The following is a 27,982-nucleotide window of genomic DNA, read 5'->3' on the forward strand; positions in this document are numbered from 1 at the left end:
GGAAACAACTCACGCTTTTGTTCTTCAGATTATTTTACTTGAAATACTTTATAATTAGAATCCAGCTTGTGGAGTCAGTCATGAGTCTATTGATTTTAACAAACTAACTTATTAGATTAATTTGGCTCACTTAAAAAATAGCAATCTTTTCTGAAAATGTTTATTAAAATATATAGAAAAGGTCTTTACTATAACTAAAAGTGCCCAAATATAATATGTACCATGCTATAATAGTAATTACATACAATATATTTTCAGAAAAAATGACAATGTTCAGATTAAATGCAGGAAAGAAAACATCACATTTTAACATTTAATATTTCCACTGATTCTTCATGCTCTGCAATTAGAAGATAATTTCACTTGTTTAGTTTTCTATCTATTCCAGGAGATTTGTGTTGAAATTTTTTTTCGCCATTAGAAACTGTGATTCTCTATGGGACCTTTTCAGTTTTGCACGCCGATTTTGAAACCAAATCTAAAGTTAAGGAAAAATAAAATAGGTCTCAGAAACATTATTTTATTATTCTTAACATTTCAACACCATGAATAACCACTAAATTTGAAAATTACCTGGATTCTGTCTTCCTCTAGATTCAATTTTCGAGCTAAGTCTTCTCTAATATCAATGCCAGGATAGCAGTTTACTCTAAAGACATTTTCTAACACTTCAATCTAAGAATAAGAAAAAAAAAAAATGTTGATATTCAGTATGTCACCAAAAATGAGCTTTAACTTCTAGAGTAAAATGACTACATTTAAATCTGGGCAATTAATCTGGATGCCTTTTTAAAAATGATTACCTGGAAATTGTTAAAATATGATAGTCTATTGTTTCATTAATAAAGCTTCTAAACTGAGATACCAAAGTGAATGGGCTTTTGTTCAACTTGGTGTCAATTAAAGCCTTTGTATTATCATTATTGGGTGAAAAAACTTCCCACCTGGTTTTGAGTAAAAGCAGTTCTTGGTCTTCGGCCTCTATACCAACTCAACTCTCTTTTCAAAGACAGTCTTTCTGAGGCTGAAAAGTAATTTTCATATTTCGAAGCTCTTTCTTCTGGCACTGGATGATCCACCATGCTGGGGAATGAAATCCCACCGGGAGGATTTGGGATATGTAGACATAAGTTACCATCTTTCCCTAAAAACAGAAAAATAAGCCCTATCTTAGATGGTCAATCTTATGTTCCACAAAGTTCTATAGAGGTAGTTTCAGGAACTCATCTTTCTTTTCCTAGTGGAATTCTGGGATTCACAAGAGAATTGCCCCCCATTAACCAAAAACCAATCAAAAATGAAGATCCTGTCTTGGTAATACTGCCTCTTTGGTCTCTGAATGTCATGTATTTTTCAGTGAAAAGAGATTTCAAATATCTGATGTGTCAAACAGGGAGAGATCTTCTGAAGGCAGGTTCTTGGTATTTCCTGTGAGTAAACTTATCCACTTCGCTCAATCCAAAGCTGATATTGTTTTCATTTTCCCTAGGACTCAGCTGGAGGCATTAAAGTCCTAGACTCTGGCTGGGCGTGGTGCGTCATGCCTGTAATCCCAACACTTTGGGAGGCCGAGGCAGGCGGATCACCTGAGGTCAGGAGTTCGAGACTAGCCTGACCAACAGGGTGAAACCGCCCCCCCCCCTACTAAAAATACAAAAATTAGCAGGACATGGTGGCACATGCCTGTAATCCCAGCTACTCGGAAGGCTGAGGCAGGAGAATCGTTTGAACCCGGGAGGTGGAGGCTGCAGTGAGCCAAGATCATGCCATTGCACTCCAGCCTTGACAACAAGACTAACACTCCATCTCAGAAAAAAAAAAAAATAATAATAATAATAAATAAAATAAAAGTCCTAAACTCTAGCTCTATGTAGTATGAAATAAAGGGCAAATTAAACACTGTAAATGAAGTAACAAAGAATTGAAACAACTAAGCTGTGGCATACCTGAGAAGCTGCAGGTGTCTGCCCAGGGCCTGTGGGGTTTCCTTAATGGAACACAGTCTTTCTTCTGGTCCAGTCCTAAGATTTTCTCAATTGAAAAGGAGCAAGTTGAGGGTTTGCTTTCCCCGAGCTGAGAGCCTTCCTGAAGGCTGGGAGACATCCTCTTGTGGTCTGCACGGAGCAATAGCTCCGGCCTCTGCTGGCTCTGCCCCACGTGTATAGGGCTGGGATCTTCCTGCAGTTCACCTTATAGCTCCGCTGACAAGGGGGCTGGATTTAGAACGTCACTAATTAAAATCCTGTCTTAGAAAGTTTTAGCATGTCAATGAACACTTGCCCAGCCAGCAGCTTAAGGAGTTAATTGTTTATTTGTTTGCAAGTAATTAGCAACTAATGGCTACACCAGGGGGGCCACCTACAGGGACAAAAAGTGTTATCTCTCCTAAGCAGAACACAGACTTAACTTTCTCGAAAGAAGTGATGCACAAATGTGGCACTCCTCTTTTATTTGAAATCATTAATGTATAAAATCATGCTTTTTATTCTGAAGTTTATACTTTCATGGGCTCCACTTACCTAAACATACAGGCAAGATACGAGAGCAGTCGAGTAATAAATAATCTAATTTAAGTGAATTTTCTTCCAAAGAAATTGGAAAAAATAATAATCTCTTAATGCTATTACAGTAATTCTGATGAAAATGCCTGTTTTTCATATGCATATGTAATAGGGAATGTTGTCAATGAAAACACAATAGTATTTGGAGTGCAGCATAGTGGAAAAGGTTGGCAATGTTATTAACACGGAGTGTAATTGTCTTCCAAGTGCCTGGATTAATTCATAGGAACAGTTGCACCAATTATTTTAAATAATTAATGGGCTAATTCCTTTCCTTCCTCTTTTCTTTTAAATGAGAGAGATACAAGTTTATATGAAGGTTCATATGTAATCACCTCCAAGCAACTTAGAAGCATGACTACTTAAAGTGAATACTTTCTCTATCACAGTTATTTTAAAGAAAAGAACATAGTTTGCTTTCTAAAGAAAAATTTATCTCTGTTGATCTTTTGAGGGATGGGCAGAGGATGAAGTCTTTCAAGATGATAAGGCTTGTGAAAATAACCAAGAACAGCATGTTTTAATTTCATAATCCTAAGAAAACTTGAAATTAAAAGAAAAGTATAACTGCTGATTGGGAAGATTTTGAACTGGCTGTTCCCCCCGCAAAGGTATGCTTGTAGTTCTTGTACTCTGCTCCTCCTCTTCTTCCAGTACCTTCCTGAAGATACATTCAAGTGCCTAACTTTATTCATTATTTAAACAACTGCTGGTCTTTCCTTCAGGGAAGGGGAAAAACAGTCTCCACTCATAGAGGAAATAGCCTCTATAGGATGGAGCTCATCTTCATCAGCTTTTATCCTATTATGATCTCACAAATATTGAGCTAAATTCCTCCTGATGAAAGCTCTCGGGTAAATAATGGATCTCACATGCAAAACATCAACAGGCACATGGATTTATAAATATACGTGTAAAACCATTCTGTGGATGAATAAACTGGTGAACATTTACACCTCATGGAGATTTTGTATATAGTGCTGAGATGTAGATTGTGCAGAGGTGGGGGGTATCTTAATCTGGGATGACTAGGAGGAAGTGAAAGAATACAGGACCTTCTCAGTCTTCTTTCTCTCCTTTGAGACATTCATTATTTCCTTCCCCAATTGGTTGAGCACCTACTTAGAATCAGAAAAAAACAAAATACTACCTTGCCTTCATAGAGCTCACAGTGGTGCAGGGTGGGGGACAGGAAACAAATAATAATTATAGGTAAATTATCTAGTATGTTAGCCAGGGTAAGAATGGGAAAAGGAAACAGGTGAGCCAGGTAAGATGAATTAGTGTAGGTGGAGGGATAGATGTCAGTGTAGGTGTCACTGAGCCCCTGAGCCCCGCAGTTGAGTGCCTCAGAGGCACAAGGCAGAAGGATGCCACAGCGCATGCCAGAGCAACTCCAGTTTTCAACTTCTTCTTTATTAACAAAGATGTTCCAATATTTTTATTCAGCTTAAATTGATTTTCTTTGGATTTACATAATATCATTTTATATATGGATGAGTAGATGAAAATAAAAAGCAGGAAAAATTATCTAAAAATGTGAGGGAAGCATTTTCTCATATACTCACTCAACAGATTTTTGTTGGCTGGTTGGTTGGTTGGTTGGTTGGTTGGTTGGTTGGTTGGTTTGAGACAGAATCTCACTGTTGCCCAGGCTGGAGTGCAGTGCCACCATCTCAGCTCACTGCAACCTCCACCTCCTGGGTTCAAGCAATTCTCCTGCCTTAGCCTCCCGAGTAGCTGGGATTACACATGTGCACCACCACGCGTGGCTAATTTTTCTATTTTTAGTAGAGACGGGGGTTTCACCATGTTGGCCAGGCTGGTCTCAAACTCCTGACCTCAAGTGATCCACCTGCCTTGGCCTCCTAAAGTGGTGGGATTACAGACTTTTACAGGGCACTTAATGTGTGCCAGACATTATTATAGGTGCTAGAGATCAGTGATGAACAAAACATGCTAATTTCATGGCATGATAAATACACTGAAAGGAGTGAACAAGGTGATGCGGATGCAACATAATGGCAGAGGGTGACTTAAAGTACAGTGGTCGGTGGTCGATGGTGGAGGAGGGCCTGAGGAAGTGACATTTTCACTGAAGATGAGCTAGCATGCCAAGAGCCTGAGAAAAAGCACTGCGCTGAGAGAGAATGGCAAGTACAAAGGTCTTGCAGTTGAAAATCACTTGGAATGTTTGAGGAGGAAGAAGGCAGTAGCTGGAGTGAAGTTAGTGATACCAGGTGCATTTGGAGTGCCAGGCCAGGTTGGATAGTGGATGGCCTTTATAAAGGACATGGTAAGGAGGGTGCAAAGAGAAGCCAGGGTAGGGTTTTAAGCTGGGACCAAAATGATAGAATTTATGTTTTTAAACCTTACTCTGGTTGCTCTGTGGAAAGGGATTAGAGAGAAGTGGGTGCAACCAGGGAGATCAGCTGGGAGTTACTTATTCAACACATATTTACTAAGCATATACTACCTGCTAGGCATTGTTCTAGGTGTGAGGGATACAGTGGTGAAAACAAAGACAATTGTTTAGCGGCAAAAGATGATCCTTTGAAAAAAGTGTGAGAAAAGAAGGTAGATTTGGAGAGAAGTGCAATTCTTTAGAAGGTTACGGGAGATTGAATAATCGAATACTTGGTCCCAAGTCTTCAATCCCCATAAAATCTTATACAACCATCCCCTTGCTGTGGGATGTATTCATGGTGAATACAGTATACTTCCCACCTCCTGATTTTGGGCTTGTTTGTGTGACTGGCCAATGGGAAGTGATGAGAGCAGAAGCTCAGTGTGCCCATTTGGGTTTTTTTTTGTTTTTGGTATTTTTAAGACAGTCTCACTCTGTCACCCAGGCTGGAGTGCAGTGGTGCAATCTCTGCTCACTGCAACCTCTGCCTCCCAGGTTCGAGCGATTCTCCTGCCTCAGCCTCCCATGTGGCTGAGACTACAGGCGCATGCCATCACACCTGGCTAATTTTTGTATTTTAGTGAACAGTGATCAGCAACCAAATGGTAAACATGGGGTCACCTCCAAGGGCAAATAACTTTAGCATCAAAAACCAAGATATTAATCCTCAGACTAGCAGTAGGTGAGAGAGCTGAAGACTCCTCTTGGTTCCTAGAAAAGGCAAACTAAACCCTCTCTGGAGGAAAGCATCCCTAATTTAGGTCCACAAGATTTCCACAGATTAAGAGCAAGCAAACATAAGCTCATAATCAAAGATCATCAAGCACGTGAGACCAGCCACCTCATGAGGGAAAGCCAGCAGAAATGAGATTTATAGCTTGTTCCAGAGACTGCTAGTTGTCCACCAATATCCATTCTATCCTTCCTCAGTAGTAATATAATTTTTTTTTTTTGAGTTTCAGTCTGTTGCCCAGGCTGGAGTGCAGTGACATGATCTTGGCTCACTGTGGTTCAAGCAATTCTCTTGCCTTAACCTCCTGAGTAACTGGGATTACAGGTGCGTGCCACCATGCCTGCCTAATTTTTTGTATTTTTAGTAGAGATGTGGTTTCACCATGTTGGCCAGGCTGGTCTTGAACTCCTGACCTCAAGTGATCCAACCCACCTCAGCCTCCCAAAGTGCTAGGATTACAGGCATGAGCCACTACACCAGGCCACAATATAGTTTTTAGGTAAAGGTTGATAATGACATTTCCCAGACTGTCTTGCATATAGGTGTGGTCATGTGACTTCTTACCTCTGAGATGTGAGCGGAAGCAACATGTCTAACTTTCAGGCCCAGCTATTAAAAGTTAGGGGTGACCCCTCTGTGTTCCCATTTTCTCTTTTCTACTGTCTGGACTGTGGACAAGACGGTGGGAGCTGATGAAATGTTGAGAATAGCAGTGTAGTGAGAGAGAGGACTTGAAGCCCTGTGGATTGTGGATTGGACTTTCCCTATCAGTACTGGACTACCTGCTTGTACAAAGAATAAATGTCTGTCTTGTTATTTGGGGTCTGTAAGTTATAGCAGTCAAGTCTATACTGTAACTAATATAGATCTAGAAGAAATTCAGATATGGGAGTTAACAACAACAGAATATGAAATATCTAACAAGTGAAAGTTTAAAGAACTAAAAGTTAGAATCATCAATAGGGACAAGCAAAAAGAAATGATCAGAAATGACTGGGAAGATTTTAAAAAGAACTAAATGGAATTCATAAAATTAAAAATGTATATAATTATTAAAATACACTCTGGATAAGTTAAAGAGCATTTTGGGTCGTCATGAGAGCACCCTTCCCCACACCCTGTTATACTCACTGTTATAAACATTTTAAATCATTGCCAATATGACACATAAAATAATTTGTTTCACATTTCTTCAAGTAAGGTTGGGCATTAATTTCTTTACAGGTTTATTGGTCAATGTGTATTTCTTCTTTTGTGAAATAATAGTGTATTCCCTCAGCCCATTTTTCTATTAAGGTGATTTTTTTGCTTGTTTCTTCACTTTCTTCAGAAGGTGGGGGTGATGGTAGGGACTAAATGGCAAGAAAAATGAGGAAACTTTTTGGGGTGAGGGTAAGGTTCTATATTTTGACAGGATTTGGATTACACAGCTGTATGCATTTGTCAATACTCATTGATTGGTACTCTAAAATTTGTTCACTGAAAAATTTTATCTATAAAAGCATAAACAAGTATTAACTAGTCAATGTTATGTATGCTAAAGAGTTTAAGGGGGAAGTATATTGATGGCTACAACTTTATTGATTGATTGATTGAGATGGAGTCTCGCTCTGTTTCCCGGGCTGGAGTGCAGTGGTGCGATCTCAGCTCACTGCAGCCCAGACTTGTTTTACGCATTTTAAAGTAAGTTGTAGGCCAGGCACGGTGGCTCACGCCTGTAATCTCAGCACTTCGGGAAGCCGAGGCGGGCAGATCACTTGAGGTCAGGAGTTCGAGACCAGCCTGGCCAACACAGTGAAGCCCAGTCTCTACTAAAACTACAAAAATCAGCTGGGCATGGTAGCACACGCCTGTAATCCTAGCTACTTGGGAGGCTGAGGCATGAGAATAGCTTAAACTGGGGAGGCAAGGTTGCAGTGAGCTGAGATCATGCCACTGCACTCCAGCCTGGGTGACAGAGTGAGACTGTATCTAAAAAAAAAAAAAAAGAAAAAAATGCATAAAACATAAAATGGATGGATGGATAAATATGCTTTCATGATCACTCTTATTCAACATTATTGTGTAATTCTGGATGATGAGAACTTCTAAACCAATTGAGTTTTCTGGGATGATGAAAATGTTCTTCATCTGAGCTATCCAATATGGTAGCCACTAGCTACATGTGGCTAATGAGCACTTGAAATGTTGCTAGTGCAACTGAGGAACTGAATTTCAAATGTAATTAAGTTTAATTTAATTTAAACTTGGACAGACACACATGGCTAGTGGCTCCAAACCGAAGAGCACAGACAGAGAACATTTCCATAACTGCAAGAAGTCTTACCAGATAGTGCTGGTCTAGAAGTATAGAACAATATTGAAAATAGTGATGATAGGCTGGGCACGGTGGCTCACGCCTGTAATCCCAGCACTGTGGGACGCGGAGGCGGGGTGGATCACCTGATGTCAGAAGTTCGAGACCAGCCTGGCCAACATGGTGAAACCCTGTCTCTACTAAAAATACAAAAAATTAGCTGGGTATGGTGGGGCTTGTACTCCCATCTGCTCGGGAGGTTGAGGCAGCAGAATCGCTTGAACCTGGGAGGTGGAGGTTGCAGTGAGCTGAGATCACACTATTGCACTCCAGCCTGGGCAACAAGAGTGAAGCTCTATCTCAAAAAAGAAAAAAGAAAAGAAAAGAAAAAAAGAAAAGGAAGGGAAAGAGAAGAAAATAGTGATGATAAAAACAAAAAACAAACACCTTTGTTTTGTTCTGACATGAGAAAAGTATTTCACCATTAAAATAGTATCTTCTGCTGGTTTCTAATAAATGCTGTTTATTTAGCACAATGTTATAATGAATACAAATGCAAAATATCTACCGAGCTTTATTGCTTCTGCAGCATTTTAGCATATTTGTGTTTAATCTTCTCACAAATCTTTTATCATTTGGTAGCTGATAAAACAGAAATTGAGAGTAACATTGTAATACCAGAAGTCACTAACTAGGAAGTGGCAGAGCCTTGACTTGCATTTTCTGCTCTAAATCCTGTTTTATTGACTTCACCAATTAATGGCCACCGTAACATCTTCACCAATGATCTCATAGTATAAATATCAAAGTGTACTAATCAATTAAGAAAAAAACTGAAAACTTTGCATATGATACTCAGTATCTTTCAACACTTACTTTGATATGAGAAAGAAAAGTCTGACATATTGACATTAGAGAGAAGAGGTTTTAGGAATAAAATTGGACAGTCTATATTTCAAATATCTATACATACAAGATGAAGTAAAAACTGAGAGGTTTATGTTTTTTCTTGTTTTAGGAACATGAAAGTCCATTCATGTTTTGATAAATATTTATTTTTAAATTGTGTATTTCAGTTAATATCCAAATCATTAACATCAGGAAAAATGTACTAGGTCTGAGGTGTTTTGGCAAAGATTTCTGTAAACCAGCCATACAAGTATTATGCTGTGAGCGTAATAAGAAATGCAATAAGCAAAGCTCCAGTGAACCTTGCCCCTTCCTTACTTTTGCATAGGAATTGCACTGATTTCACACTTTCAGTATTTTTAATGTTAAAATGTGTTTTCTAAAATATAAGTTTATTTTTTACTGCAATGCCTTCAGTGTTTCCTAGAACAATGCCCAAGTAGACATTCAATAAAATTTGTTGAATAAGTGAATTGAATGGATGGATAGACAGATGGGACGAGCAAGATGTGACATCTGAAACCTGACATGCAACGTAAATACTGTACTAGTATTGTTTATTATTTAAGTTTACTTGAATAGGGTTTAACTATTGTTGCCATTGTTTTTTAATGTGTAAAGTAATCCCAGTTTTCTGTGAACTACATGTGTATCACTCCAGGGCAATCTACAAAAGACATTATGGCATTCTGTAACTAAAATTTAATAAAAATTGAGATAGGGCATTCATTTAAAAATCTGAGTTGAGGACAGGTGCTATGGCTCATTCCTATAATCCAAGCACTTTGGGAAGCTGAGGTGGGAGAATTGCTCAAACCCAGGAGTTCAAGACCTGCCTGGGCAACACAGTGGGACCTTGTCTCTTCAAAAATTGAAAAACCATTAGCCGGGTGTGGTAGCATGCGCCTGTGATCCCAGATACTCAGGAGGTTGAGGTGGATCGCTTGAGCATAGGAGGTTAAGGCTGCAATGAGCTGTGATTGTGCCACTGCACTCCAGTTTGGGTGACAGGGAGAGACCTTGTCCAAAAAAAAAGAAAAAAAGAAAAAGAAAAAGAAAAAAAAGGCCAGGCACGGTGGCTTATGCCTGTAATCCCAGCACTTTGGGAGGCCAAGGGAGGTGGATCACAAGACGTCAGGAGTTCGAGACCAGCGTGGCCAACATGGTGAAACCCCATCTCTACTAAAAATACAAAAATTAGCCGGATATGGTGGTAAGCGCCTGTAATCCCAGCTACTGGGGAGGGAGGGAGGAGAATTGCTTGAACCCAGGAGGTAGATGTTACAGTGAGCTGAGATAGCGTCACTGCACTCCAGCTTGGGTGACAGAGTGAGATGCTATCTCAAAAAAAAAAAAAAAAAAAAAATCCAAGTTTAAAATCTAAAAATCTCAAGTCATGTTGAACAATTCATATTTGTGGCACTCTATGGTTTCTATGGCCCTTGTCTGCCATTGTTACTAGATACACACAGGAGCTTTCCCAGTGATTACGAGGTTCAGGAGAGCAAGGTCTGTTTCATACAGTCTTCGATCTCCCCTGCACCCAGCACAGTGCCTGTCACACAGGAAATGTTAAGTAAGTTTATTGAGTACGTCCAGTTTATAACAATTAAAAAGCATTTCAGCCTTTGCTCTTCTCAAATCTCAAAAAATTATTATATTTTTCATTTTCAAATCAGTTAAAATTGTTTACAGTATAATGTCTTGTACATATCAAGCCCTTGACTTAAAAAATTTGATATAAAGTCAACCAAAAGACAAATGCATTTTTATTTTGAAAAGATTCATTCTACAGGCCGGGCATGGTGGCTCACACCTATAATCTCAGCACGTTGGGAGGCTGAGGTGGGTGGATCACGAGGTCAAGAGATCGAGACCATCCTGGCCAACATGGTAAAACCCTGTCTCTACTAAAAATACAAAAATTAGCTGGGCGTGGTGGTGTGCACCTGTAGTCCCAGCTACTTGGGAGGCTGAGGCAGCAGAAGAATCGCTTGACCCAGGGAGGCAGGGGTTGTAGTGGGCCAAGATCACATGACTGCACTCAAGCATGGGGACAGAGTGAGACTCTGTCTCAAAAAAAAAAAAAAAAAAAAAGATTCATTCTCCACTGATCGAAGTAGCAAAGAGAAAAAATGTAAATTTTAAAAAAGATTTATTCTGTACAACAGTACATGGAGTAAAATATGATAGTCTCCTTCACTTTTACCCCATCTTACCTCCCCAGCTTACTGGCTATCACCACTAACAATGTAGCATTTCTCCTGCCTGCCTTTCAAAATACTTTGACTTAAATAGGAGGATGCACACATGCACATATTTTTTTTAAAAATTATACTTTAAGTTCTAGAGTACATGTGCACAACACGCAGGTTTGTTACATAGGTATACATGTGCCATGTTGGTTTGCTGCACCCATCAACTCATCATTTACATTAGGTATTTCTCCTAATGCTAACCCTCCCCCAGTCTCCCACCTCCGACAGGCCCTGGTGTGTGATGTTCCCTGCCCTGGCACACATGCACATGTTTTTATCGACATGGGGTCAAACGTGTGCTATTCTGCAATGTGGTCCACTCTCCCATAGTGTGACACACACACACATACACCACAAACATGTATAGCTCTTCCTCTCCCTTCAACACCTGCTTGGCACTACAAGTGGATGAACCACAATTTATCAATCTATACCCTGGATAATGAGGGATATAGGTTGTCTCCAATTTTTTACTATACCATTTTGGCAATGAACATCCTCTACATACATGTTAGCACACATGCAGGGGTGCATGGAAATCCATGGAAAAATTTCTTTGAAATGCATATTATTTTTTAGTGGATGCTGCCATATTTCCTTCTGAGAAATCTTTGTCAATGAACACTCTCATCCTGTCGAGCCCTTGTTCTTATGTCCTGCCTGGATTGACAGTGGGAACAAGAAAACTCAGGGCTGAGCTAAATTAGACTCAGGTTTTTCTCAGACTCAATATTCAAAGATAAAATGGTTTAGGATTTAAGGCTCCAAAGGGCTCGGGCCTAAACTTCAGTGGTATTTAATCTAATCGCTGTAGATTAAATGGGAGTTGTCAGTTAAGCCAAGAATCTGATGGTTATTTATAACATTGTTTCTGGGGGATCAATGTTACGGTTTTAAACAACTTTAACTTTCCAGTCGGGCGTGGCGGCTCACACCTGTAATCCCAGCACTTTGGAAGGCCGAGGCAGGCAGATCACGAGGTCAGGAGTTCAAGACCATCCTGGCCAACATGGTGAAACCCCATCTCTACTAAAAATACAAAAATTAGCTGGGCGTGGTGGCACGCATCTGTAATCCCAGGTACTCGGGAGGCTGAGGCAGGAGAATTGCCTGAACCCAGGAGGCAGAGGTTGCAGTGAGCCAAGATCGTGCCACTGCACTCCAGCTTGGGCAAGAGAGCAAGACTCCGTCTCAAATAAATAAATAAACTTTTCAATCAAAACAAACATTTGTTAAACTCCAACATATATCAGGGAGTGCTCTGCAGAGCACAGAGATGAAATCATTTCTGCCTTCAAGAAACTCATGATTAAGAGGATAGTAATTAATGTTGATTTTATTAGGTATGATAATGTGATTATGGTTACCTAATATGCCCCTTTAAAAGACACTCAAGTATTTACAGGTGAAATTTCATGATGTCTGGGTTTTGCTTTCAAATATTTTAGGAAAACAGAAAGAAAACCAAGAAAGAGATAATTGAAGTAGGTATTGCAAAATGTTGATGTGTTGAATTAGAGACCGGTACATGTGGATTCATTATTCTCTCTACTTTTGTAAATACAAATAGTAACATTCTCTTTAGTCTTCTAGGGACACCAGTATGTACATACACAATTACAATATAACAAAATAAAGATACAGGCACAAGTGACTATGGGAATAGAAAATGGCCCAAATCTACTTGGGTGAGATTGAATAGGACTGAGGAAGGGTTAAGAACCCAACTCTGACGTCAGATTATCTGGGTCCAAATTCCAGCTCTTCTTAGCTATGTGACTTTGCACATATAACTTAGCCTTTTGAGCCTGTTTCTTCTGCAATAAAATGGGGATAATTATAGTGCCCAACTGAGGATCCAATGCGTTAATATCTGCAAAGCTCTTGGAATAGAGCCTGACATGTAGTAGACATTACATAAACTGCCTACCATTACTCACTTATTGCTGTTATCAATGTTATTATAAAGGCTTTTCAGAGATGTGTTGAGGCAGAGATGTTTCAAGGAAAGGTCAGAGGGCTGGGCGCGGTGGCTCAAGCCTGTAATCCCAGCACTTTGGGAGGTCGAGACGGGGTGGATCACGAGGTCAGGAGATCAAGACCATCCTGGCTAACACGGTGAAACTCCCTCTCTACTAAAAAATACAAAAAAAAAAAACACTAGCCGGGCGAGGTGGTGGGCGCCTGTAGTCCCAGCTACTTGGGAGGCTGAGGCAGGAGAATGGCGTGAACCCGGGAGGCGGAGCTTGCAGTGAGCTGAGATCGCGCCACTGCACTCCAGCCTGGGCGACAGAGCAAGACTCCGTCTCAAAAAAAAAAAAAAAAAAAAAAAAAAACCAGAAAAGGTCAGAGAAAAGCAACATAACATAAGAACATAAGGCCCTTCAGAGACAGGGGTGTGTGTGTGCTTGTCTGTTGAGGGGACGAGGAGAAAGTTAATGTGATTCCAATATTTCTAGCTTAGATAACCAGATGAATGATGGTATCATTAAGAAGGGAATATAGAGGAAGGGGGGTTTATCAATCAAAATACAATACAAATTATATTTCTAATTGTACACACAAATGGGCAAGTATTTAGCAAACTGAATTTCTTCAGAATTAAGACAAAATTCCCAGAATGAGATGGTAAAACTCTAGTGAAAATTGACAGAATGTGATAAGTGATAAAGATCTAAAAATATTTTAAGGAATAACTTTATCTAGAATATTAAATATTATTGTCATATATCTCACATATATAACCTAAATAAGTGAGTTCATTTTAGTAGTAGAAGACTGCAAATAACATTTCAGAAATCTAGCAATCAGATATTAGAAATACTTCAAAATAAATATGTATTTCTAAAAGGTTGTGATCAAATAAGGCTGCTATCATGATTACCAATGGATTCTTCTAGGGAGATACGAGAATTCTCAGTGGTGTCTAGGTCCTCATAAAAGTAGAGATAGAAAAGAGCAAAGATGAACTTTGGAATATTTTACTTTGAGTGCCCAGAGGTCTTACCACTTTCCAGGACACAAAGTTTCTTCTTTTCTATAGCAAAGACACCTGTTTAATACTCTCTCTTTAAAAACAGAAAAATGTTGGCTGGGCACGGTGGCTCACACCTGTAATCCCAGCACTTTGGGAGGCTGAGGCACGTGGATCACCTGAGGTCAGCAGTTTGAGACCAGCCTGGCCAATGTGGTGAAACCTTGTCTTTACTAAAAATATAAAAATTAGCCAGGTGTGGTGGCAGGCGCCTGTAATCCCAGCTACTCAGGAGGCTGAGGCAGGAGAATCACTTGAACCCGGGAGGCAGAGGTTGCAGTGAGCCAAGGTCGTGCCATTGCACTCCAGCCTGGGCGACACAGCGAGACTCTGTCTCAAAAAACAAACAAACAAACAGACCAAAAAAAAAAAAAAAATACGCACACAGAGAAAAATGTTAAGGCAAAATAAAAACAATTTAGCAATGTATCATGTTCAATGGTCTATTCATGATTACAGCTATGTACCTGGTTTTAATTTGTAATGTTTTTTATTTAATTTTGAAACAATTTCAAACTTACTTAAAAGTTGCAAGTACAGTACAAAAACCTCTCTCTCCAACCATTTAGAGTAGTTGCTGACATGATGCCCCATCAACCCTGAATAGTGTTTTTCCTGCAAACAAGGATTTCCTCCTATATAATCACAATCAAACCATCAAAATCAAGAAAGTAACATTGGTTATATCACTACCATGTAATCATCAAACCCCATTCAAGTTTCATTCATTGCCCCAAATAACATCCTTCACAGTAAAATAATCCAGTTCAGAATCACACATTGTCTTCAATCATGTCTCTTAAGTCTCATTCAATCAACAACAGATCCTCAGTATTTTCTTGACCTTCATGACCTGGACACTTTTTGAAGATTACAGTCAGCTACTTTGTAGAATGTCCTTCATTTAAGGTTATCTGGGCTGGGCACATTGGCTCACACCTGTAATGCCAGCACTTTGGGAGGCCGCAGGCTGAGGCGGGCAGATCACTTGAGCCCAGCAGTTAGAGATCAGCCTGGGAAAAGAGGGAGACCTCATCTCTACAAAAACCACAAAAAATTAGCCAGGCATGGTGATGTGCATCTGTAGTCCCAGTTACCTGGGAGGCTGAGGTGGAAGGATCACCTGAGCCCAGGAGGTCGAGGCTGCAGTGAGCTATGATCGTGTCACTGCACTCCAGGTGAGGTGAGAGTAAGACTGTCTCAAAAAATAAAAAATAAGGTTGTGTCTGATGTTTCCTCGTGACTAGGTTCAGGTTAAGCATCTTTGGTAGGAATGTCACAGAAGTAATGCTGTGTTCTCATTATTTCCAATCAGGTAGCACATGATTTTGATATGTCCCATTACTGGTGATATTTAATTTTGATTAAGATGGTGTCTACCAGGTTTCTCCACTGTAAACTTACTCTTTTCCCCTTCATAATATAGTATTTTGTGTGGAGGAGGTACTTTAAGCCTATGTAAATACTGTTTCTCATCAAATTTTTGAATTATTTATATCATTTATTTCTATCAGTATGGACTCACAGTTTCCTATTTTAATAGATTATAATCTCTTTATTATGACATTCAAATTCCCCCAGATTTGGCCAATGGGAGTCCCCTTCAAGTCTGACATCATTTTTGAACACTTTCTAATTTCTGGCACAACAAGATGTCCCAGGTGCATCTTGTTCTTTTCTTGTTCCAGGGACCTAGGATAAGCCATTCCTCCAAGGAACCCTCCAAGCTTCTTTTTAGTGGAGAATGGTGTTTAGAGGGCAAAATCTGGGACGTATGTGTGTTCATTGCCATTGGGGCATCTCTGCTTCTAGGCCCTCTCAGTGGAAGAGCTAGGAAACACATGCATATGATACATATACACGTTTATATCTACATTTATTTCCATATATTTACTGAAATCTGTGAGTTAACATGGATACTGTGATTCCAATCCAGCACCAGAGGAACCCTTTCCAATTTTCTCCCTTTCCATATTTGTAATCCCTTTGACAGTGAGAAACATGGCTTCCATTATCTTCAATATATTTACTTACTTGATCTGTCCCATGTATATAACCAAACTTTCATTGCCATCACCTCTTACTCACAGAGATGGCTTCCTTACCTAATTTGAGGACCAATCCCCTGTGCTAGTGCTTTCCTAAAAAGCCCTTCTCTTCTTATTTGGGCTCTGTTTTCACCTTGCTCTGAGGTATAGGGCTCTGAGACCCTGCACCAGGCTTCCCTCCTTTATGGGTACTTCCCTCACCCCTTGGGTTCTGAAATCCTGCACCAAACTCCCACCTCATGCAAAAGCCCTCCTCATCATGCTTGGGCTCCAAACTGCACTCTCATGCAGGTGCCCTCTTCACCCCACTTTTGTTTCAACATCCTGCCACCAAACACCCTCTTTACCATCCTTGTGCTCTGACAACCCCCTCCACAGATGACTCCTCACCTTGCACAAGCTCTGAAACCTCACACCAGGCCACTCCTCTGTGGGGATGTCCTCCTCACACAGCCTGGACTCCAACACCCCGTTCTGGGCCCCCGTGACTTTTCCACTTTGCATCTACTCCTACTTTACCTGACTGCACCTAATGGCTTTAAGGCTGCATTAGTATTCAGAAAGGGAAGAGGAAAAACTATAAACCCATTTGTATTTATTTTTTAGCATTATTTTTGGTTCAGGGATACACATGTAGGTTTGTTACATAGTTAAACCTGTGTCATGGAGGTTTCTTGTACAGATCATTTCATCTCCCAGGTACTAAGCCTAGTATCCAATAGTTATTTTTTTCTGATCCTCTTCCTCTTTCCAACCTTCACCCTCAAGCAGGCCCCAGTGTCTGTTGTTGCCTCTTTGTGTCTATGTATTCTCAGCATTTAGCTCCCATTTTTAAATGAGAACATGTGGTATTTGGTTTTCTGTTCCTGCATTAGTTTGCTAATGATGATAGCCTACAGCTCTATCCATGTTTGGAAAGGACATGATCTCATTCTCTCTTTTTTTTTTTTTTTGAGATGGAGTCTCACTCTTTTGCCCAGGCTGGAGTGCAGTAGCGTGATCTCAGCTCACTGCAACCTCTACTTCCTGGGTTCAAGTGATTGTCCTGCCTCAACCTCCCAAGTATCTGGGATGACAGGCACCCGCCATCATGCCCAGTTAATTTTTGTATTTTTAGTTGAGACCGGTTTTGCCATGTTGGCCAGGCTGGTCTTGAACTCCTGACCTCAGGTGATCTGCCTGCCTCAGCCTCCCAAAATGCTGGGATTACAGACGTGAGCCACCATGCCCAGCCAGTCTTACTCTCTTTTTTATGGCTGCATAGTATTCCATGGTGTACATGTACCAAATTTTCTTTATCCAGTCTACCATTGATGGGCACTTAGGTTGATTCCATGTCTTTGCTATTGTGAATAGTGCTGCAGTGACCATTCACAAGCATGTATCTTTATGGTAGAATGATTTATACTCCGTTGGGTTTGTACCCAGTAATATGATTGCTGAGTTGAATGGTAGTTCTGTTTTTAGCTCTTGGAGGAATTATCACACTGCTTTCCACAATGGCTGAACTAATTTACTCTCCCACCAATAGTGTATAAGTGTTCCCTTTTCTCTGCAAACTCACAGCATGTGTTATCTTTTTACTTTTTAATAGTAGCCATTCTGACTGTTGTTCCCCTCTTTGTGTCTATGTATTCTCATCATTTAGCTCCAATTTGTAAGTGAGAACATGTGGTATTTGGTTTTCTGTTCCTGCATTACTTTTCTAATGATGATGGCCTACAGTTCCCTACAGATGGTATCTCATTGTGGTTTTTATTTGCATTTTTCTCTAATGATCAATGATATTGGGCTATTTTTCTTATGCTTGTAGGCCACATGCATGACTTCTTCTGAAAAGTGTCTGTTCATGTCCTTTACCCACTTTTTTTTTTTTGTGAAGGACTCTCACTCTGTCACACAGGCTGGAGTGCAGTGTCACGGTCTTGGCTCACTGCAAGCTCCGCCTCCCGGGTTCATGCCATTCTCCTGCCTCAGCCTCCCGAGTAGCTGGGACTACAGGCGCCTGCCACCATGCCCAGCTAATTTTTTGTATTTTTAGTACAGACAGGGTTTCACCGTGTTAGCCAGGATGGTCTTGATCTCCTGACCTCGTGATCCACCTGCCTCGGCCTCCCAAAGTGCTGGGATTACAGGTGTGAGCCACAGCTCCTGGCCTCCTTTGCCCACTTTTTAATAGGGTTTTTTCCTTGTAAATTTGTTTAAGTTTCTTATAGATGCTGAATATTAGACCTTTGTCAGATGCAGTTTCCAAAAATTTTCTCCCATTCTGTAGGTTGTCTGTTTACTCTGTTGATAGTTTATTTTGCTGTGCAGAAGCTCTTAAGTTTAGTGAGATCCCATTCGTAATTTTTGCTTTTGTTGCAATTGCTTTTGGCATTTTCATCATGAAATCTTTGCCTGATCCTATGTCCAGAATGGTATGCCTAGGTTTTCTTCCAGGGTTTTTGTAATTTGGGGTTTTACATTTAAATCTTCAATCCATCTTTAATTGATTTTTGTATATGGTGTAAAAAAGGCGTTCAGTTTCAGTCTTCGACATATGGCTTGTCAGATAGCCCAGCACCATTTATTAAATAGGGAGTCCTTTCCCTATTGCTTGTTTTTGTCAGCTTTGTTGGAGATCAGATGGTCGTAGGTGTGCAGCCTTATTTCTGGGCTCTCTACTCTGTTCCATTGGTCTATGTACCTATTTTTATACCAATACCATGCTGTTTTGGTTACTGTAGCCCTGCAGTAGAGCATGAAGTCGTATTTTGTGACTTTTTAAAAACATTGTCTTGGCCGGGCACGGTGGCTCAAGCCTGTAATCCCAGCACTTTGGGAGGCCGAGACGGGCGGATCACGAGGTCAGGAGATCGAGACCATCCTGGCTAATATGGGGAAACCCCGTCTCTACTAAAAAATACAAAAAACTAGCCGGGCGAGGTGGCGGGCGCCTGTAGTCCCAGCTACTCGGGAGGCTGCTGAGGCAGGCGAATGGCGTAAACCCGGGAGGTGGAGCTTGCAGTGAGCTGAGATCCGGCCACTGCACTCCAGCCTGGCCGACAGAGCGAGACTCCATCTCAAAAACAAACAAACAAACAAAACCATTGTCTTAAGACATTGCTTTTGGTCCTGTCTATAATGAATGTGATTAAGCTAAATCACTAATGTAGTCTTTTTCCCTTTAAATCAAAGGATCTCATAAATGATTGAGTTTACTTAAGACAAAGTTAATTTGCCATTTATTTATTTATTTGTTTATTTATTTATTTATTTTGTTCTGACACAGAGTCTCACTCTGTCGCCCAGGATGGAGTGCAGCGGTGTGATCTTGGCTCACCGCAACCTCTGCCTCCCAGGCTCAAGCGATTCTCCTGCCTCAGCCTCCTGAGTAGCTGGGATTACAGGCGCCCACCACCACTGCCCATCTAATTTTTGTATTTTTAGTGGAGACAGGGTTTCATCATATTGGCCATGCTAGTCTTGAACTCCTGACTTCAAATGATCCACCCACCTCGGCCTTCCAAAGTGCTGGGATTACAGGCAAGAACCACCGCATCTGGCCACCCATATTTTATTATTTAGTATACCACCAATTCTCCAGTTTCCCCAACATTTGTTTCAAATCGCTGCCTTTATTAAAGGTGTTTTTGCCCAAAATTAGGGTAAGAGCCAAAGTCCTCATAGAGGGCACAAGGCTTTGCCTGACGTGGCCTCCTCTCCCTTCCTTTACTCCTCAGGCTTTCCACTGGCTTGCTCTTCTCCTGTCATCTTGGGCTCTGTGCAATTCTTGAACTAGGCCAGGCCACTCTTACCTTAGGGGTGACGGCTTCTGCCCTGGTGGTCTCTCTTTCTGGAATGTTTGCTCCCTAGACATCCCCAGGGCTCATTCCAGCCACTCCAAGGTTTTGTTCATGTGTTACTTTCTTAATGAAGCTTATTCTGAAGAACCTATTTAAAATTGCAGCTGCCCCGGCTCTGTTTTCTCTACTCTTTTTTTTTTTTTTTTTTTTTTTTTTTGAGACAAGGCCTTGCTCTGTCACCCATGCTGGAGTGCAGCCTCTACTCCATGGCTCAATGCAGCCTCCAACTCTCCAGCTCAAGCGATCCTCCCACCTCAGCCTCCCAAGTAGCTGGAACTATTGGTACACACCACCATACCCAGCCAATTAAAAAATTTTTTTGTAAAGATGGGTTCTTGTCATGTTGCTCACGCTGGTCTTGAATTCCTGGGCTCAAGCCATCCTCCCACCTCAGCCTCCCAAAGTGCTGGGATTACAAGCATGAGCTGCTGTGCCTGGCCTTCGCTACTCTACTTTCTATAGCACTTATGACATTCTAACTTACTATTCTTTATTTTACTATATAAGATAAGGTTTGCCCAGGCTGGAGTACAGGGGTGCAATCATAGCTCACTACAGGCTTGTAGCTGTACTATGCTATACTTCGTATTTATCTATCTATTTATTTTGAGATGAAGTCTCATTCTTTCACCCAGGTTGGAGTGCAGTGGCACAACAAATTCTGCCTCCCACGTTCTAGCGATTTTCCTGCTTCAGCTTCCCAAGCAGCTAGGACTATAGTCGTGTGCCACCATGCCCAGCTAATTTTTGTATTTTTAGTAGAGATGGGGTTTCACCATATTGGCAAGGCTGGTCTCGAACTCCTGACCTCGTGATCCACCAACCTCGGCCTCCCAAAGTGCTGGGATTACAGACATGAGCCACTGCGCCCGGCCAATATGCTATACTTCTAAGACTACTATGTTTATTTTTTATTGTCTTTCTCCCCACCATATCTACTAACCTGTAGCACCACAATGACAGAGAGTTTTATTGTTTTGTTCATTATTTAATAAATATTTGTTGAATGAAGACAGCTGTTCCCCGAGGTAGTCTGAATCCTAAATAATTGGCGCCATCTAGTGTTCTTGGAAGCATGTGTGAATTAACCCTGAGGGTCTTATTTGCATTAGCCATGGGATAAATAGTACTGGTATAATCAATTCTGCTACTTTGTTTTTCACTGCCCTCGATGGCTCTGAAAATATTAAAATGTTTTCAATGATTAAACAGGCACAGGACATATTAATTTCCCTAAAAGCTTTTTTTTTTTTTTTTTTGAGACGGTCTCGCTGTCACCCAGGCTGGAGTGCAGTGGCAAGATCATGGCTCACTGCAGCTTTGACCTCCTGGGCTCAAGCAATCCTCCCACCTCAGCCTCCCGAGTAGCTGGGACTACAGGCATGTGCCACCACACCTGGCTAATTTTAAAATTTTTTGTAGAGACAGTCTCACTATGTTGCCCAGGTTAGTCTCAAATTCCTGGGCTCAAGCGATCCTCCCACCTCAGCCTCCCAAAATTTTGGGATTACAGGTGTGAGCCACTGCCCCCAGCCTATGAGCAATTTTGTCCCCAATGATTTGACTGTTCCTTCCAGAATTCCCATGTGGGGAAAGCATCATGAAAGTCTTCTTTTAACTTTGGGGCACCTCTACCCACTCACCACCCGCCAAAAAAAAAAAAGAAAAACAACAACAAAAAAACTCTCAAAAACCTCAAAATGGCAATAACCTTGGCTCTTTTGGTAATTGTTTTGGTACACTTTTCCTCCAGAATTTCAAAGTACATATTTATTGATTTTGAAATTTTGGTTTTGGCCTCAAAAGCCCCCAAATCAAAGTGATAAAACATTAGCAAGGGTAACTAATGTTATTTAAAATAGCATCAGAATTCTCTAAGGTAATAAGCCCAATCTTCTGCTTTAAAAAATATTGGTTTTTTAAAAAATATGATAAAGACCAAAAAAGCTTCCTTAAAAGCAGTAAAATGTTTTAATATTTAATAGTTGATAATGAAAGAGATAATTAGTTCATATTTACTGAATACTTATTGTGCTAGGAGCTACTGTAAAAGTTCATTAATCATCTTAACAACCCTATTAATGTAGGTTCTCTAGTATGAAGCTCCACTTTTCAGATGACAGAATGGAGAAACAGAGAAGTTAAATAACTTGACTTCAGTCACAGAGCTACTAAACAGTGGAGCCAGAATTTAAATCACAGGCCAAGCCCATGAGATCATAACCATGTTCTCATCTACCTCCCCACAGAAGGGGAATGATGCTATTTTGTGTTAAAGTTCTTGGCCTGGTCAAACAAATTAATTAAAGTGTTCTTCTAAAAAGGAATCAAGACAACCATAGATAAACAAAAGCATATACAATTTTCCTAGAATTTTGTTTTTTCTTTTTACAGTCAAGAAAGTTGAAGCTGCAGAATTGTCCCCCATTCTAAGGATGCTGTGGCAATGAGTAAAAGTGACATCAAGGTCAAGGTCAAAGGCAGAAGCTAGTTTGCAGTGGCATAATGAAGAACCAGTTGGTCCTTACTGCCCTCCCACCTCTTTTTGCAACCCATTCCTCAGAACTTTTTGTTCTACGCTCCAATTGTCCAAAGCTTCCCCCTACTCTGCTACTGGTGCTAATGTTTTAAAATAGATTAAATGACTCAAGTTCCCAAATTTTCTTGAAATCTGCTATTTCCTGAATCTGCTTTATCTCAGCTGGTATTAAGAAAATAATTGAATTATCTGTTAAAGTTAGTCCTACTAAGGAGTGATTTACTAGTAACAACCAGAATTTTTTGCATTATACATTACACTCTTTGAAAGGAGTATGGATTTCCCAGAATTTTAAATTGATGGAGTCTTTCAGAGGATATCTGTGAGTAGGTGGTTTCCAGGCTTGTTAGCCTGGAAATGATGTCCCTCTCACTATCCTCACCTGGAACCTAGGATTCCTTTTCTAAATGTTTGCTTAACTCTTTATTTGTTGTTAATTTTTTTTTTTTTCTTTAGACTGAGTCTCGCTGTCACCCAGGTTGGAGTGCAGTGGTGTGATCTCAGCTCACTGCAACCTCCGCCTCCCAGGTTCAAGCGATTCTCCTGCTTCAGCCTCCCAAGTAGCTGGGATTACAGGAACCTGCCACCACATCTGGCTAATTTTTGTAGAGACGGGATTTCACTATGTTGGCCAGCCTGGTCTCACACTCCTGACTTCATGTGGTCCACCTGCCTCGGCCTCCCAAAGTGCTGGGATTACAGGCATAAGCCACTGTGCTCAGCCTATTTTTTAAAATTTTAATTTAATTTCAGTTTTTTTTTTTTTTTTTTTTTTTTTTTTTGTAGAGATGGTGTCTCTGTGTTGCCCAGGCTAGTCTCAAACTCCAGAGCTTAAACAATCCTCCCACCTTGACCTCCCAAAGTACTAGGATTACATGCATGAGCTATTGTGCCCACCTAACTCTTTTAAAAAAAATTTTAAATACAAAGTGATCTAGGAAAGGGAAATGATCATTCTCCATCTTGGATAGAGTTTTTCCTCATGTGGTTTGTGGATTACCCGCTTCAGACTTAACTGGAGAGATTCCCAGCCCTGACTCTGACCTACTACACCAAAATCTTCCAGTAGGGCTCAGGAATCTGTATTCTTTGTGTGTGTGTGTGTGTGTGTGTGTGTGTGGTTTTCTTTTTAATTATCTTTAGTCTTGTGGTCACACATATTTTTAAAATTTGTGTATATCTCCACTACTTTAATCCCTTTAAGTTGGCAAAAGCACCATTCTCAATCACAAATACACAGTTCTATAGTTTTATAAGTTTCTGAATGGCTGTTTAAAGACAGTACTAAATTATAACTTAGTTTGACTTAGATTGTAAAGAATTCAAGAGTGAAGTTTAACTTGCTACTATTTTAAAAGCATGTGACCTTATAGATCTATAAGATGTGAGAAGTGTTGAATCATCTTTAATATTACACATAAACCACACTAAAATGCCTTTCAATAAGTAAAAGGAACAATTTTAAATACAGGGAATTATAATTAAATTGGCATAGTTAAGGCCAAAACTCTAGACATTGCTACCTTATTTATCTTCAACCCTTGCCTTTAAGAGGCAAATGAACACAAAACACAGGTGAATCTTGCTTGGTTCTGAGACAGTGAAGGAATTTCCTCAGTATTTAAATACATTCACAAACCAGTTATATAAATCTAAATATAAAACCAATCTCCAGTAAGTTTTAAGATGGCACTCACCATCTTTGTGAAAAGTTGAACATTACTAACGAAGTCTAATCATATCTTTAGAAGGGGTAAACAGTGATAGCATTTACCGAATTGGAATTACTATTAAAATTCAAAAACTGAACATATTCATTTAACCACAAGCCAGTCTTAGTTTTAAATCAGGACTGCCCAACAAAATATTCTGTCAGTCACTCATGATCTGAATTCTGGTGTATGAGATCTATTAAAGCATGGTACACATAAAAAAGTCAGACATTTGTTTTGTAATAAATAAAATGTGGCCTATTACTCATTAGTAGCTTTTTTGAGATAAGCTATCAAGTCTGCCCTTTCTTCCTTCTTCTTAATGCCGACAAAGATCATTTTTGTTCCAGGGATGTACTTCTTGGGATTCTCCAAATACTCCATCAGTGTATCCTCTCCCCAGGTGATGCCTTTGTTCTTATTGGTGGCTGTGTAAGAGTATCCAGGGGCCTCACCTGTCTTCCGCCCGAAGAGACCATGGAGATTTGGCCCAGTCTTGTGCTTGCCTCCCTTTTAAATGGTGTAGCACTGGGAACACTTCATAATAAAAATCTTGCCTTTCTCAACATCACCCATATTTAATTCTCTTTTTAGTCGCTGGCCCGATGAAGATTCCTGCTCCGAAGCCGGATGTCCCAACTCTCTCAGGAATCTGTATTCTAACAACCTTCCCAGATGATTTTTATGTGTGCATGAAGTTTGGAAACCACTGACCTAAAGGGATAATTTTTAAAAGTAAAGAACCAGCATCACTTGGGTTATTGGATTCTTTCCTATTACAGATTACAGACGAGAACTTCAAGGAGTATCATGTAAAAACCTAATTATAAGACCAAATATAATTTTAGGAGACTAATAATTAACAACTCTATTTACAAGACTGTATGTCCTTTTGTTGTAAATTATACGTGTGAAATGTCTCAAGGGATAGATGTGAAATGTCTCAAAGAAATCTTTGGTGGATGTCGTTTAATCCTGACTTGCCTTCCATAAAATTAACCAGTTGCCCAAAGTTTTTACTCTACTACCCACAGATGAGTCTCCAGTAACCCTTAAGGCATTCTCTGAACAAGCCTCATTTCCTGTATAAAAGAAAACTGGCTTAAAATGAACTGAGTTTAGTTAACTGCACAAAACTTAGGCTGATTAAACTGGTTATCAAAAATGACTATGAATTCTGCAGCTTTGGAGATGTTTTAACATAGGAAATACAACTATATTTTTGGATGAGCAGGGTATATAGTGGCCTAAAGCTAGAGAATCCAAATGGAAGGCTCAAACTGGATTCTAGTACAAACAGGTTAAAACTAGATTTGACTAAACCTACCTCTCCATCCAATTGAATGTGAACCTGTTTTTGTTTTTTATTTTTTCATTTTTATTTATTTATTTTTTGTTTTTGAGATGCAGTCTCACGCTGTTGCCCAGGCTGGAGTGCAGTCTTGGCTCCCTGCAACCTCCACCTCCCGGGTTCAAGCAATTCTCCTGTCTCAAGCCTTCCAAAGAGCTGGGAATACAGGCGCGCGCTACCATGCCCAGCTAATTTTTGTATTTTTGGTACAGACGGGGTTTCCCCAGATTGGCCAGGATGGTCTTGATCTCTTGACCTCGTGATCCGCCTGCCTCAGCCTCCCAAAGTGCTGGGATTACAGGCGTGAGCCCCACCGCGCCCAGCCTGTTTTATTTTTTAACCAATTTTTAACCAAGAATTCCTTGCCATTCTGCCATAATATAATGGCCTCTTGAGAATCCTTTACAGAAACACAGTTTAGATGTACATAACATACTAAGAAGGAAATCATTTAACAATACCACACCCAGATAATTCAAATACCGAATAGAATTTTTCATTCGAATTATTTGGTTTGGCCAAGTTAATTGGGTAACTTTTTTTTTTTTTTGAGACGGAGTCTTGCTCTGTCGCCCACGCCGGAGTGCAGTGGCGTGATCTCGGCTCACTGCCCCTGGGCCTCCCGTCTTCAATTGAGTCTCCAGCCTCAGCCGCTCTCGAGTAGCTGGGACTACAGGCACGCCACCACGCCCAGCTAATTTTTGTATTGTTCGTAGAGACTGGGTTTCGCCATGTTGGGCAGGCTGGTCTTGAACTCCTGACCTCAGGTGATCCACCTGCCACAGCCTCCCAAAGTGCTGGGATTACAGGCGTGAGCCACAGTGCCCGGCCTTTTTTTTTTTTTCCTTATACATTGTTTACACTCCTCACTCTCACTCCTGATTCTTAACAGTTGTCACAACCTTTCTTCTCCTTCATTTAAAATCTAACTCAGTTCAATCAGGAAGGTCACTTACCTTGAAAGTCTTCCTTCTTTAGAGCTGGGGTGCATGGTGTTCTTGCTGGCAGAGTAGAAACAAGATATCAAGGAAAAAGAACCTGTAACACACTGGGAACCCTTAACTCATTGTAAGAACTGCCTCCAAATCAACTTCCTCAAAAACTAAAGAACTCTTCGAGAGAGCGAGACTAGTTGATAAACAATCTAAGGGGAGAACTTCTAAAAATTGTAACTCTAAAAATAATTCCGTAAAACTACAATCCAAGTCTACCCAACAAAACTTTAAAAATATAATTTTATCTTTCCTTCAAGAGATCATGGGAAAATCTACTATTTTCGTTTAAAATATATAACTTCTATTTGTTACTGTATTTGGATTTGTGCTACCACTATTCTGGATTTGTTCCCATGTATCTGTGGAACCAAGCAGCTAATAATCTTTACTCAGCATCTCTGGGTATTTCTTGAATGAAAATGGAATGGATGGGTGGAATTAATGGCTAGATGTTTAGAAGACACTACTTTGTTATTTTCTCTGTATAATGTTGAAAGCCTACAACCATACAGAGACATAAACGAGCCAGGGTGAGAGGCTGGGAAAGATGAAGAGGGAGGAAGAAAGGATGGGCTTGTAGCCCTCATCCGGTCAAACTCCCAACTTTGAGCTTCACTTTATTGTAAAATTAGAGGCTAAAACTATTTAAAGCTTCCAAAACTTTTGATGAAACGGAAATGCCAATTAGCTACTAACATAATTAACCAGTGTATCCTGATTTTTAAAAGATGTTTTCCTTTGTGATTTAAAGGAAACATGGGAGCTGGAGTTGCAGCGTCAGTCCTGAAGGACTGACCTTGGGAGGCCAGGTAGGAGCTGTTAAACGGGCAACAAAATCACATGTTTTCAACTGAATATACTGATATTCAGGTGTCCAGAAAAATAATTTCGAGGCTACGTTCACAAGTTTGCCAGAAAGCCCTATTGACACAGCTGCGGATCTCAGACATCTGAGTTAGCACCATTCTGCTGGAGGGGATTAAGACTGGATGCTCCGAGCGGAGTTGGGAACATTATCATCTGAGGAAACTAAAAGGCGCCAGCAGTAGGGCTTTTTCCAACGTCTCTGACAAAATATGTTGCGGGAAAAGTCAACCCGCCCCAAATTCCCCCGTGTGGCCCTAACTCGAGGCTCCGGCTCCTCGCGCCAGCAAGCTGAGGAAGAGACAGTCTCCTGCGATTTAAATACAAACACGCGCGTGCAGGGAAGGCCATCCCAGGGAAGCCACTGCCACCTCCACCGCTTCCGACGCCCGCGCTCACGGGAGAGCCTTGCGCCGCACGGGAACCT

General features: G+C 40.5%; 1 protein-coding gene and 1 pseudogene across 3 annotated transcripts; both read right to left on the reverse strand.

The window, feature by feature from the left end:
• On the reverse strand, window positions 1-27,975 carry LOC105482634 (HESX homeobox 1). 3 transcript variants are annotated; one of them, XM_024793180.2, is made up of 6 exons: window positions 27,955-27,975; window positions 26,653-26,697; window positions 1,947-2,213; window positions 945-1,144; window positions 574-675; window positions 1-478 (listed from the first exon to the last, which is right to left on the reverse strand). In XM_024793180.2, the coding sequence occupies exons 3-6, from the start codon at window positions 2,101-2,103 to the stop codon at window positions 380-382; spliced, it is 558 nt and encodes a 185-aa protein (XP_024648948.1). In that variant the 5' UTR covers window positions 2,104-2,213; window positions 26,653-26,697; window positions 27,955-27,975; the 3' UTR covers window positions 1-379. The 3 variants fall into 3 exon arrangements, with proteins under 3 accessions (XP_024648948.1, XP_011741156.1, XP_070948048.1); XM_011742854.3 differs by lacking the exon at window positions 27,955-27,975 and adding an exon at window positions 27,885-27,912; XM_071091947.1 differs by lacking the exon at window positions 27,955-27,975 and adding an exon at window positions 27,818-27,904.
• LOC112426912 (cytochrome c pseudogene) lies at window positions 24,039-26,787 on the reverse strand (annotated as a pseudogene).
• Window positions 27,976-27,982: the final 7 nt, after the last annotated feature.

The sequence above is a fragment of the Macaca nemestrina genome, chromosome 2 (genome assembly GCF_043159975.1).
Source record: "Macaca nemestrina isolate mMacNem1 chromosome 2, mMacNem.hap1, whole genome shotgun sequence".
NCBI lineage: Eukaryota > Metazoa > Chordata > Mammalia > Primates > Cercopithecidae > Macaca > Macaca nemestrina.

Coding starts and splice junctions, on each gene's coding strand:
- LOC105482634 (XM_024793180.2), bottom strand. CDS start 2,103: ATGTCTCCCAGCCTTCAGGAAGGCTCTCAGCTCGGGGAAAGCAAACCC. Junction 1,145..1,946: donor AGACACCTGCAGCTTCTCAG/GTATGCCACAGC, acceptor TTCTGTTTTTAG/GGAAAGATGGTAACTTATGT. Junction 676..944: donor CTGCTTTTACTCAAAACCAG/GTGGGAAGTTTT, acceptor TCTTATTCTTAG/ATTGAAGTGTTAGAAAATGT.